This window comes from Mus caroli, unplaced genomic scaffold, assembly GCF_978045245.1.
Source record: "Mus caroli unplaced genomic scaffold, Mus_caroli_1 scaffold_3, whole genome shotgun sequence".
Taxonomy (NCBI): domain Eukaryota; kingdom Metazoa; phylum Chordata; class Mammalia; order Rodentia; family Muridae; genus Mus; species Mus caroli.
The window spans coordinates 109393896-109406787 of record NW_028227258.1 but is presented as its reverse complement, the minus strand read 5'-3'; the positions used below and the strand labels follow the sequence as shown (position 1 = coordinate 109406787).

Sequence of the window (12892 nt, the reverse complement as noted above, 5' to 3'; positions counted from 1 at the left end):
CTGTTAACAGGAAACTTAACTCAGATGAAGTTCAGACACTGCACAGGCTGTAACAGGAAACATCCTACAGCTGACACAGGCACTGAGCAATGATTCCTTAAGAAAAGGCAGTTTTCCCTTTCTCAGCATTCACCATAGCCTAATGAGTAGTGCCTGAGACCTACCTTCCTCAACCTCCAACATTGCTTACAGCTGTCCAGGTTCTATCACTCTTGGTGGGCCGTGCTCTGCAGAGCAAGTCTACGTTTCTTTTCTCTTCCTCTACTGTCCTTGTTGGCTTACAGACCCCTGCTTAGGCTGCAGTCTCGGCCTGTCTCTTAGGCTGCAGTCTCAGTCTGTCTCTGCACTGGTTAGAAATGTCTTACATTCAGTGACATGCTCAGCATGAATTAGGCACCTGTGAAATGAGCCCTCCATGGCCCTGGGAAACAGGCACCATTACCAACCTCACTGCAACTAGAAACAAAGGTGCATAGAGGGCGAAGGGCTCCTTCAGGATATCTGACTCAAGAATTGACTCTGAAAGCGCAGTACCTGCTGCCTGGGGAGATGGCTCATCGAAAGAGGACCTGCCACACAACCACAAGGATCTAGGCTCAGGCCTCCAGTTCTCATGTAAAAAGCTGGGCATGGCAGTTAACACCTTACATCACAGTACTGAGGAAGGAGAAACAGAGAATTCCTGCAGCTCACTGGCCAGCTGGTCTTGCTGAATGTGTGAGCTCTAGAGTAAGTGAGGGATCCCATCTCACAAAACAACAATTATAGTAGCAGCAACAACAACAACAACAATAATAATAATGATAAACAAAGTTCAGTGGTAAGACACCCAACATTGACCTAAGACATAAATCAATCTAGGTGCCCATCAACAGATGATTTGGTACATATGTAGCACAAAGCATTAATAACCACAAAGATGTATGAAACCTTTTCCTTTGCAAAAAAATGGATGGAACCAGAGATGTCATTTTAAGCAAAATAAGCCAGACAGATAGCCAAGTTTAGCAAACTGTAAAAATAATCCCCCACCTCTAAAAACCCTTCCTCTGAACCAAGGTCTGCTAGGAACTGAAGGGGCAAAGGAAGTAGGACAGACAGATGTCCCTGGTATACAGGGAGTGCCTGTCTGGGAGTCCGCAGTGAGGCACTGAAAACCTTAGCCTCTGAACAAGGGCAGACTGCAGCTCACACAGCACTCGCTTAGAATCAAGTACACGTGTCCAGGAACCACAGACTGTGGCAATCACTGCCAGTGCTAGCAACTGCAAGGGGACTGCAGAGCTGCTCTTCAGCAGTCAGCACCGGCTCGTCCGTGCACAGCCAGTTCACCCCTCCCCAAACAATTCACATCTTCACACCCACGACTCCCTCCAAGTAGAATATTCTGCTCCCTGCAAGAAAACACCTCTTCAACCCGGGTGGGGCTCACTGTACACGTTTCCCTGAGGAAGTGCACCCTGATGGACATCCTCCTCACCTATCACAGGACACTTGGGCCACCTGGGACATGGCATTCAGACCATCAAGGACTCATCCTATTAAAACAGGCTTGTGCCGGGCGGTGGTGGCACACGCCTTTAATCCCAGCACTTGGGAGGCAGAGACAGGCGGATTTCTGAGTTTGAGGCCAGCCTGGTCTACAAAGTGAGTTCCAGGATAGCCAGGACTATATGGAGAAACCCTGACTCGAAAAAACCAAAAAAAAAAAAAAAAAAAAACCCAAAAACAGGCTTGTTTCTACTATGTTTCGAGGTTAAAGGAGCTGAAGGAAGCGTCTGACTGTAATATGTAGGTGCAAGCTGCACGAGGCTCTTACTGCACACAGCTGGCCTGGCCCAGCATTCGTGGTCTGTGATGGAATCATGGAAGCATGGATGAAAGGGGACCCTCAGGGGTGGCTCTGAATGAACCCCTGGTGGTCCCCAGAGCATCAACACCTGCTGTTCTCACAGCAGCTTTTACTCTGCTCCAGAGCTTTATAAATGCACGGACTTTTGTAAAATACAGAGTTTAAAAATCAACAAGTTAAATGCATATGGTCCCCACCCAAACAATTAGTCTGATGATCTTAGCTGGTAGTTACAAGATCAGAGACCTGAACCTTAAAAAAAATGCCTGGCTGTAAATATTCTCTTGTCTTCTCAGAGAAACTATATTATAATATCTCTACATGGTCATCTTCTTCCACGGCTGTGTTGCTGTAGGGATTTTAGTGATGTACAATCCCAAAGGAGTTGATGAGATGGCAAAGTGACTAAGCCACTCAGCTGCCACATAACCAAGAGACAATTGTACTGCAGGGACACCCTGTTCTTCCCTTTATTACACACAGTGTTCAAATAACCTGGTGCTCCAACGACACACACTGAGTGAAGCTCACTGAGCAGCAGTTGGGCACGAGTGCCATAAGTCAAGGTAGTAACAGAAGGCATAGCAGCAGCACGGCTTACTTGTATAAGACAGGCCTGTCTTGCAGGGCTTCCATGGCCTGGGATAACACGGCAGACACATCACAGGACTCCTGAGTCAGTGCTCTGCACTCGCCTGCAAGACAATCAGCACTGTAACTCCGGCAGTCTGCTCACAATGCCCGCCCTTTCCCTCCACAGCAACCACTATTTTACCTTATGCCTCAGTTTCTCCTACCAAGTGCCTGCAAATCCCCTATGTTCAAAGAACTGAGGACTTGCTGACTGAGATGCTGAGGCACCTAAACATGGCTCTGCCATCTCGGAGAGCCATGGCTGCACAGCTGGCCAACAGTAGCTTACAAGTTCAGGGAGCACAGAGACCGGAGGCAATGCCCCATCACTGAGGAAGTACAGTCCAGCCACAAGGATAAGACAAACATGGGAAAAGTTGTATCACAAAAGAGCAGCATGTCAATGCGTGCTAACTATCCCAGTGGCCGCCTTTCAGTGACAGTCACTGTGCCACAGTGGGGGTAGACCGCTCCAGGGGCGCATGGAACCTCGTGCTGTCTTGAAGACTAAGACTTGGATGCAGACAGAGAAAGAACAGTCCACATGAGAGCAGACTGTATAAACAGTAAGAGAGGTAGAAAAACAAGGAGACTCGACCTTAAACCAACAAAAGAGCAGGCATCCAGTACACAGTAGCAGCCAGCTAACTGGATTAACTCCAGCGCTTGCACCAGTCAGCTGTGCTTACTACCAACTAACTACACACTCACACTCCACTCAATGTAACTGCCTTCCCCAGTTTAACATGTTATTTTGCAAACACCAGTCTATCTTACAGGACCACCAGGACCTGAATCAACACTGGAGACACCCATGGGACTTTTGGGTCTAGGAAAAGTAAGCTATGAAGATGCCACAACTCAACTTCCTGAGACCTGTGAATTACTGCCTTACGTGGCAAAAGGAACATGGCAGATGGTGTGAAAGTAAAAGACCTTGCTATTAGAGCACGTTCCCAAACTGCCTAAGTAAGTTCAGGGTAATCACCAGCCCTAACATAGAAGAGGATGCCATTAACAAGCCAGAAGCAGGAAACAGGGAAATGAAAGACGGGAGGGAACTGGCCAGCTATGTGGGCTGTGAGGATGGAAGAAGACAACGATGAAGATGGATCACATGACTAAGCAAGTAGTGAGAACACTAATGACAGCCAGCAAGGAAAACTCAAGACTTCATTCTTGCAAATGCAAGCAGCCAACCAGTCCAACACACAGACTGAGGAAGGAGAGAAACTACCTCAACAGGGCTTTTCCACACTGTAATGTTAGCACGGTGAGAACCGCGCCTGACTTCTGACGAGACTGCCAATATGACACCCTCATCACTGCATCTCAGTTCGCGGTAATTTACCACAGTTCACCATTCGTCACATTACAGCCACATAAACAGCAAGTGCTGCCCTCATTGATTTATTCAGGACACAAGTGTCATCTTTGCTGTTTTCCTTTAGAGCAGAGACAGCGTCTTCATTTATCCCCCTCCCGAGCAATGTTCCTGATAAACACACAAACATGGTATGTGAACATGCAAAGTTTGCTCAGCTGTGTAAAAAGCATCAGAGACAACAGAGAGGCGGCTCGGCAGCTAAGAGAGCATGCTGCTTAGCTTCCAGCACCCGTGTCGGGAGGAGGCTCATGGCCACCTGTGCCCACCTCCTGGGGTCCCACACCCCACCTGGCCTCTGTGGCACACACACTCACGTGCATACAAACACCTTGTAAGAAATCAAATAAAGGCCAGGTGAAGTTTTAAGAATTCAATATTAACATACATGGAAAAGTGACTTACTTTGAGCCCAGCGGTAAAGTCTCTCATAAGCAGTTTCCTGAAGCAAGGCCATCTGTTCCATAATCTGCAAACTTAAGTGGAGATTAAAAAGTGTTACAATGCAGACTTTAGTCAACACTTGTACCTAAGGATTTACTCAGGGTTAATTACATAACAATTTAGCCCTTACTAACTTTTTATCACTTTATGGAATTTTTTTCAGCAATTTGTTTACAATTAAGTTGTAATTCCATCAGCTAATTCCCACTAGTTTTTTGTTTTCCGTCAAGCACACGAGGCGATACACTTCCAATTTCCCAAAGGCTAATGAAGATTACATTCCTATTTCCAAGACCATCATTTCAGAAGCCGGAGTGACTCTAATGTTTACAATGCAAGCACCACTGCAGCTAGCTCTCCAAGCGCCTACTCACCCTGCCGTCTGCTGGTTGGTTCGCAAAAGAACCTTGACGTCATTATGAATCTGTTTCACTCTTCCCAATGCCTTGAAAAAGTCCTTTAAAATTAAAAGTGTCATTAAAAAACCAAACAAACCTGTGTTTTCAGGAAAAAGTACACTACTCTGAATTAAAAGATCACTACAAAGGTGAAACAAAATTGTATTCTATTCTGTTCTATTCTATTCTATTCCAATGAAGTCTTACAGATTTCATCTGCATTTATAGAAGGCATAATAGGTATTTCTTCTCATTTTAAGCCTGCCATTAATCTAGTGCCCACAATGTAACAAATACTATGCTGGCTGCCTGTAATAGGAAATGTGTAAAGACTAAGTCCCCGTCCTCAGCAAGCACACGGCCGAGTGAAAGGACTGCAGTCCTGGACTGCAAGCCTTATGTCTCTGCTACATCTGCACTCCAAGTGCATTCCTGCTCCCTCACCAGTAGGAGAGACTGGGAGATGCTTATCAAACAGGCGGGACTCTGGGCAGGAAGAATATACCGGAGCCTTAAGGGTTAAGAGACCGAAAGAGTCCTTTCTGGACAAATTGCATAACTTCAAGGAAAAAGAAGAAGAAATAGCATTTAAGAGGCTTTATAGGTCTGTCACTCAGTCTGCAAAGTGTGGCAAAGCATAAAAGAGAGAGAGAAATAAGCAAATTCCAATTTAAGCAGGATAAAGTTATAAAAGAAAAAATAAACAATGTATTATTATTTATCCTAATGAAAACAGGAATAAGGAAAACAACATATATGCATGGTTTATACTGAGAGATGGTATAACAGGCTAAATCTTTGTATTCTATGTCAGAAATATCCTATGTAGATCAGGCTGGCCTCAAACACCAGAGATCTGCCTAACTTTGCCTCCTACATGCTGGAATTAATGGCAGGTGTGTGCCACCACGCCAGACTGAACAACTTTGAAATAAAACCCCAAATTAATTAAAATATGTGCTTTAATTTCAAATTTAGAAATATTTTCACACTATCACTTCTTAGATGTGAAAATTCAGCTTTTAAAATCGCATCTTCCTTGTAGCATCTGTAATTGCTACACTCTAAGTGATCCTGGCAGACAAGAATGTACCTCAGTAACGGGGCCTCCTCTTGTACCCCGGAGGAGACTCATTTCATCCGAAGTCAGCTGGAACTTGGACAAAAAGGCATCCACAACCTGCGCTCTAATCTCTAGTCTTTGGCTGTAACAGGAAGAAATATGAAGTACATCATGCTTCTGCACCTCTACAAAGTAAATACCCGACATAGTGTCTTAGAGAACAGAGCAAAACTGTGAAAGCTGCTCTCTCTACAAGAAAGCCTCGTTTCCATCTCAGATGATGCAGGATCAGCAGCAGCATGCAGGACTCCTAAATAGCTGCTATTGCTCTGCCCTGCATATCTGCACACAGAAAAAGGTATTGTTCATAGGTAAAGGAAGAAATATCTTCACAAATGGCAGCTGCACCAATTGACAGTCTTTTACAAAGGGTATTTTCCAAGACAGAAATACACTCTTGATTTCAAGCAATTTCTCTTACTTATTAACATATCCTGACCTCAAAGTTTTCACACAAAACACACAGCAAACAAAAAATTAGTTCTGTTCATTTTTACTTTATGTTACAAAGAGATAATGAGAATATAAATAAAAAAAGCTATGTCTCTAATTAAAATATGTGCCTACATTTCAAATTTAGGCAAAGGCAGTCAGATCTCTGGGGTTTGAGGCCAGTCTGATCTACAGAGAATATTTCAAATAAAGAAGACAAAGATTTAGCCTGTAATAACACCTTTGGTCTTCCCCATTTGTGGTGGCTATTCTTGGCTGTCAACTTGTCCACATTTGGAATTAACTAAACCCCAAATGTCTGACTACGCCTATGGGGGATTTTTTTCCTAATTAAATCATTTGAAATGGGGAGACTCGCTTCCAATTCAAATCTTTGTGGTGGGAAGATAGACCCTTAAACCAGATCCTTTAAGGCGGGAAGATGCAGCTTTAATCTGGACACCTTGTGCTGATGTAAAGCCTATATAAAGGACATGTTAGAAGGAAGCTCTTTCTCCCTCTTTGCCTAATTGCTCCAGCCTTCACTACCAAGTCCATTCCTTCACTATCATTAGAGACTGCTTATTCATGATTCCAGGGTATACTGACAACCAGCTGAGACATTCAGCCTTGTGAATGGAATAACTACTGGATTCTTGGACCTTCCATTCATAGACAGCTATTGTTGATTAGCTGGACCCCAGCCTGTAAGGCATTCTAATAAATCTCTTTTCCATAGAGACAGAGATTCATTTTATAAGTTCTGTTACTCTAGAGATCCCTAATATACCACCCTTTCTACTTGACAATAAGAACAGTATTATAAACTATTCAATCTGGATGTTAGAGATAGGCTATCTGGCAATTAGGAAAAGGAACTCTCTAGAGTAAAAGGCAGTCTGCAGTGACCAGGGGACTGGAAGAGTCTTCATCTAAATGCCAACACTGCCTGAGCTCCCTATGTAGCCACTCAGCACGCCAGTGTCTGACCCCTAGATCTGTATACATCCTGGGTATAGCAGGCAGGGCACAGTGACACATGCCTGTGATTACAACACTTGCCACCTGCGAGGCAGGGAAACAGGAGGACTGCAAATCTGAGGCTGGGATATATCTGTGGCAGAGACTTTACCCAACACATAAGAGTAGCAATATTCTACACTGAAAACATTCTGTCGAGAATTAACAAAGATAAGTATTATAATTATAGTCATGGCAAGGTATATCTGCCTTGTGTTGCTTATATCTTTAGGCTGAAGACTTTAAATTCACAAAGCAAATATCTCTGTGATGAAAAACACAAGATCCTAAAAGGGAAACAAAATCCAGGTATTTACTTGAACCAATCATGTAACCCCTAATGAATTCTACATAGAGCTGACAGGTATATGTCATCTAATGGACTTTAATTGTCAGATAAAGGGCCAACCATCATTATACAGGTTTAAAAGTCATTACAAAACTTCATAAAATTCCTTGAACAGAAACTAACCATTTTATTAACAACCTTTTTCGGAGCTGTCTTTAGATTCATCTTGAGCACCAATTACCAGGCACAAAGACCTGCTCTCCTTGGTTTCATTAGTTAAAGTGGTGCCCCTGCAGTCTTCACTGACCATACATCCTATCACTACAACTGATTCCAAATACCAGATACCCTCTATTCCCAAACAAAGGAATCTCTTACACCAAGAACCAGGCATAATGCCCCTAATGACTGTTTCCATGCTGAAGTTGCCCATTAATAGCTTAGGCGCCTGTGTGCTCTGTGAGCCTTGAATCACATTCTACATTACTTCCATTTTGACTTGGTATATTTACCGCTTTCCACTTAATCTGCATTAATGAAGAGATGACTTACTTTTCCGCTTGCAGCTTAGTGGTCTTTACTATTAAATCTTGAGTCTGTTCTTTTGCTGCCTAAAATTGTAAAAACACCCAACATCAGTATACATCAGTATCCAACTTCATTATATTTCATAAAGCTAATATCCCCACGTCTTGAAGTTCAGACAAACGGCAAGGAGCTCAAAAAGGCCCAAGAAATTGGCACAGACGTTTCCCGGCTCATGAGCTCCCCTTCTAACAAGTGTCCCCTCTGAGTGCTGAAGCTCCAAGGCCAGCAGGACCGGCTGCCCTGCAGTCAAGCGGCAGCACTGGGGAGCATGCTGAGGCAAGAACATGGCTCTCGCTGTGCTTGGGTGAGTTGCAGGCTATAAAACCTCTAAATGGGGCCGTAAATTATGTCACTGGTATCTAGGGGTACCGGTTTCAACAGCGCAGCTGATGGGAATCAAGTCTCAGAGCCAGATAACACAGGACCTGAAGAACAGGTGCTGGAGACATAGACTTGGTTGTTCCTGCCCAAGTTTCATACCAAGAAATGCTCTCCTGCCCCCTTTTAAGCCATTACCAAAAAAACCACAAGTGAAATTTGGTGAACAACAACAAGCTATCCGAAGATTAGCCAGTCATCTATGAATCAGTTCCCAAGAAAGCACAAGTGACCCAACAAAAATCTCAAAACCCCAAACTATAGAATACGACAAATCAGGCGCCAGCAGCCGGTGGACGGACTCAATGGAGAAAGGCCAAACCTGGTAGAGAAACACAAGGGCTCTCATGTTTTGCGCTCTTCTGAAAACAGTAACACTTGTAATATGAGCTCCCTACACATCATTACATTACATGTCAGGTGTTCATACACTTTTGAAGCCTCACTTTTTCCAGGGGCTACCTTAGAATCCAGCCACTGTAAGGTACCTGTAAGCGACTTGTCATGTCCTGACAACAGCTGCTCATGGCCTGTACATCTTCATTGATGCTTTCAAGTTCCTGAAAGGGGAAAAAGTAACATCGACTACTGTACACAGCATAAAGGAAAATGTCATTTTTACGCCACATCCCACAATTTTTGTTGTGTGTTGCATTAAGATACTGGTCCATTTATTTTAGAAGGTATATGAAAACAAAACAAAACAAAATAAAAAACTTAAACAAATGAGTATCTGTTTACATATCTTAAGAACTTAAGAATAACCATATAGTTAAGAAGTATAGTAGCTAGGCCTAATTATTCCAATTTATATGTACTTCAAATTTATATTTATATGTAAAATTATATGTGTATGTGTGTGTGTTCTAGCTGTTAATTTCTAAGAAGGAAAAGATCTTAGAACAAAACAGTAAATGTACAACATGTGCAGGACAGTCAAGAGGCCTCCAAACAAAGTGACAGGGAGACAGTTCAGCTAACCCTGGACAGGGGGTTAGATTAGCAGCTGAGATGAACCAGTGCTTTTCAAAGATACCTACATAAAGTTAGAAGTCATAAACTAACATGCTCAGTGCCCCATCATTTCTTTTAAAAATTACTTTTATTTTCAAAATATAGGAAAGCAATTCAATGCAACAGGATGATGCTACTGTTGAGTGATGCTAGGCAGGTAGTCTACCACCTGAGCTACACGCACAGCCCTATTTATAAAGTCTTCATCTTAACTCTTACTCAATCACCTCCCTGTGCTCCCTGAGCAAGCCTACTGGCTACAGAACATCACGGGCCACTATAAGGAACGATTTCTTACAGACTTCGACACTGTAAATCCTCATGCACTCCATCCGACCCCAGCAAGCATCAACTCGGGGCCATTCCTGCTTCTCCTGTCTGCCTGCTTCCCTATCCATGTTTCCTCTCTCCTTATAAACCGAGTTATTCTCGGGCAATTCCAAATGTAATTTTATCCACGTACTTACCTCTCCTCACGTCACTCAGAAAACCAAGTGTTCCTCTCCACCCCTGAGATTATTAGCCTTCAATCAACGAGACCTAGTAACTTTAGAACTCTCGCTAAAACCATGTTTATCACTTCCATCTGATTTCTACATTAATACGTCAGTATATAGCAACATTAACAACGTAATATTAATAGTCATGAAATATTACACAGTAAAGAAAGCACAACCTAATAAATAACACTGATCTTTATCCTATGGTTGAATAAACCACAGTCAAGCATGTTGAATTGCTATTCATGTTGAAGTAATCACCTTGACCTGGAACCTATCTACCTTAGGAGCTGACAAAACTAACCCAGTACTAATCACTTTCCAGTGAAGGAGTGATCACCTCAGGAGTGCACTAAATGAGGTAATATCTCCTCTGGAAAGCCACTGACAAAATGTGATTATTTTTATTAAGAAAATACAATTCTTAACATAATATCTCAAAATAAATATTGTAAGTTTTTAATAGAGATAAAGAATTTAGAAATGACAATAATTCAAACAAAAGCTTTTAATTTGGCTTCTAGTTGACCATTATCAGATAACATTGCAATTTAATTAAAAAAAAAAATCAAAACACCAAACATATAGCTCTCCATAAACATTAAAAGAAGTTACATACCTCCTTCACGTCTTTGAAGATGTTTACAAACTCTTCATTGATGGCTAAGCTTCTGCGTTCAATATCACCACGTAAATTTCTTCGAGTCCGCAAACTATTTTCAACAAAAAAGGCTGAAAGGGCCTTGAGAGCTTCCAACATCTCCTGCCGAAGTGACAACAAGGAACATCATTGGGGCTGACTCTTCAGTAGTTTCCTGATATCCAGCCAAAACTCAATAAAATTATTTTCAATTGACTTATTTCCACTAAATTACTCAAAAAGTAATATCTGACTTAATAAGCAGTAAATATACTTCCAGGACACAATTAACAGTATACTTACATATAATTATATATGTAAGTGTAATACACAGCAGAATTGCTTTGGACTTTAATATATTTGTTAATTTTTAAAAGAAGGTAATTCCCGTTTTTCATTTGACTTTATTTTACATCCTGACCAGTTTCCCTTCCCCTACTCTCCTCCCAGTCCCTCTCCCCTCCCTCCATTCCTCCTCCATTTCTGAGAAGGCAATTCTTTATGTAGTATATGTTCTGAGAGACTGTAAGTGAATTGTCAAAGTGTAGAAAGTTATAGCACCAACTATCATGAGATAAAAATATGTACATTTATACTGGTTTGGTGCAAAAGAAACTGATTTTAGAATGTCAATTATAAATCAACAGCTCAAACACCTTTATTAATTAAAACAGAAACCTTTACAAAGGACACATTTTTGCCCATGAGTTCTGGATTCTGTGAACTCTTAGGGAGCTTCCAGTTGTTTGTGAACGTGTTTCTTCCTGCACAAAGTTGTCAAGATGCTTGAAGAAGTGAGAGCCAACTGGTAAGAAGTCAGATAAATGCAGGCAAAACTTTATAGCTCGAGTCACTCAAATTGCAAAGAGTGGCTTGTGTGCCTGGCAGTTGGGAGTGCTGGAGAAACGGGTCTACTATGTTGATCAGTCCTTGCAGCAGGGTTTGAAGTACTGTGGTTCACTGGGATTCAGAAAGTTTTATTCATCAGACCCGCAGCAAACTTCTCAAATCAGCGACCATGATGTTTTTGTTTTGTTTTGTTTTGTTTTTTTCTCGTTATGTTTTGTGGACCTAAGGTCCGCTTTGAGAAGCGCTTTGTATTTTCTTCTTGATGCTAACACTGGGTTTGTCATCCCAAGCTGTCCTACTCGGTATGGCTTTTGGTAGCATGTCACAACCCTATCTAGCCCAGGGCTTTATTTATAACTCAGCATGTTAATGTTCTGTTTTTGACACACAGGAGTCAAATTCTTGTTGACAGCTTATTTTCACTTACTTTATCTTTACCCACGTCTTTACGGCTCCCACCTTACTGTATTCTTTTGTGCCACGTAGGCACAGCCCCTATACCTGGCTACTCAAAGCTGTAGGGGAGACAGGCCAGCTCTGATAAGAGCCGCGAAGTACTGCTCTAGACGGTTAAGGGGAGGGCGTGCGGGAAGGAGTTCAAGTAAAGGACACAGCAAGAGCGCAAGGGCAGGGCACAGCTACCCCAAAAAGCGCTTCCCTGCGCCTAGGACAGCAGCAGCTTCTGCCCGAGACCGGGGGTCCGCCCCGCCCCCTCCGATTACCTTGTCATTTTCTAGCCGTGTCTCCAGGATCTTGTGCAGCTTACGCGACAGCGGATTGTTGGGCTGCGCGGGGGTCGCACCTGCCCCATTACTGAAGCCACTGGCGGCCCCGGAGGCGGGGACCGCAGCTACCTCCCCGCTGGCGTCAGCCATCGCCAACAGACCCGGCGTAACGGAAGCACTGCGCTTGTGCACTCACTCGCGCATGCGCACACCTGGCCGCGCATGCGCACCGCGACCCGAGACGCTCTACCTGCCCGGTTTACTTTAAAATCCTGGGAGGCGAGGACAGGCTCAGAAGAGATTGGAGGTTGTCTACAAAGTGAGTTCCAGGACAGCCAGGGCTATACAGAGAAACCCTGTCTCGAAAAACCAGAAAAAAAAAAAAAAAAAAAAAAAAAAAAACCAACGACAACAACAAAAAAGAGATTGGAGGTTGTAAAAGAGACTTCAGGAATCTGAATCTTGAGGGAAAAAAAGCCAAAGTAATAATGTAGTATATGTAAAATACGCCAAAACCAGTAGCTGGCATGCATGGTCAACAGAACTGATTGCAATTAAATGTCCTTTATCTGAATTCATCTTTCTGAAAAGCATCAATCGAAGCTAGAATATTTGCCAGGGCT

At 42.9% G+C, this 12892-nt stretch overlaps 1 protein-coding gene across 1 annotated transcript in view; it reads right to left on the bottom strand.

Moving 5' to 3' along the window:
* Positions 1-12458, bottom strand: part of Cog6 (component of oligomeric golgi complex 6) — a 34488-nt gene extending 22030 nt beyond the window's left edge. The window contains exons 1-8 of the mRNA XM_021158642.3: positions 12267-12458; positions 10675-10818; positions 9030-9101; positions 8128-8186; positions 5805-5916; positions 4688-4770; positions 4275-4345; positions 2454-2547 (exon numbers count right to left, since the gene is read on the bottom strand). Coding sequence (XP_021014301.1) covers positions 2454-2547; positions 4275-4345; positions 4688-4770; positions 5805-5916; positions 8128-8186; positions 9030-9101; positions 10675-10818; positions 12267-12419 — 788 coding nt within the window. The 5' untranslated portion in view covers positions 12420-12458. The remainder of the gene's footprint in view (positions 1-2453; positions 2548-4274; positions 4346-4687; positions 4771-5804; positions 5917-8127; positions 8187-9029; positions 9102-10674; positions 10819-12266) is intronic.
* Positions 12459-12892: the final 434 nt, after the last annotated feature.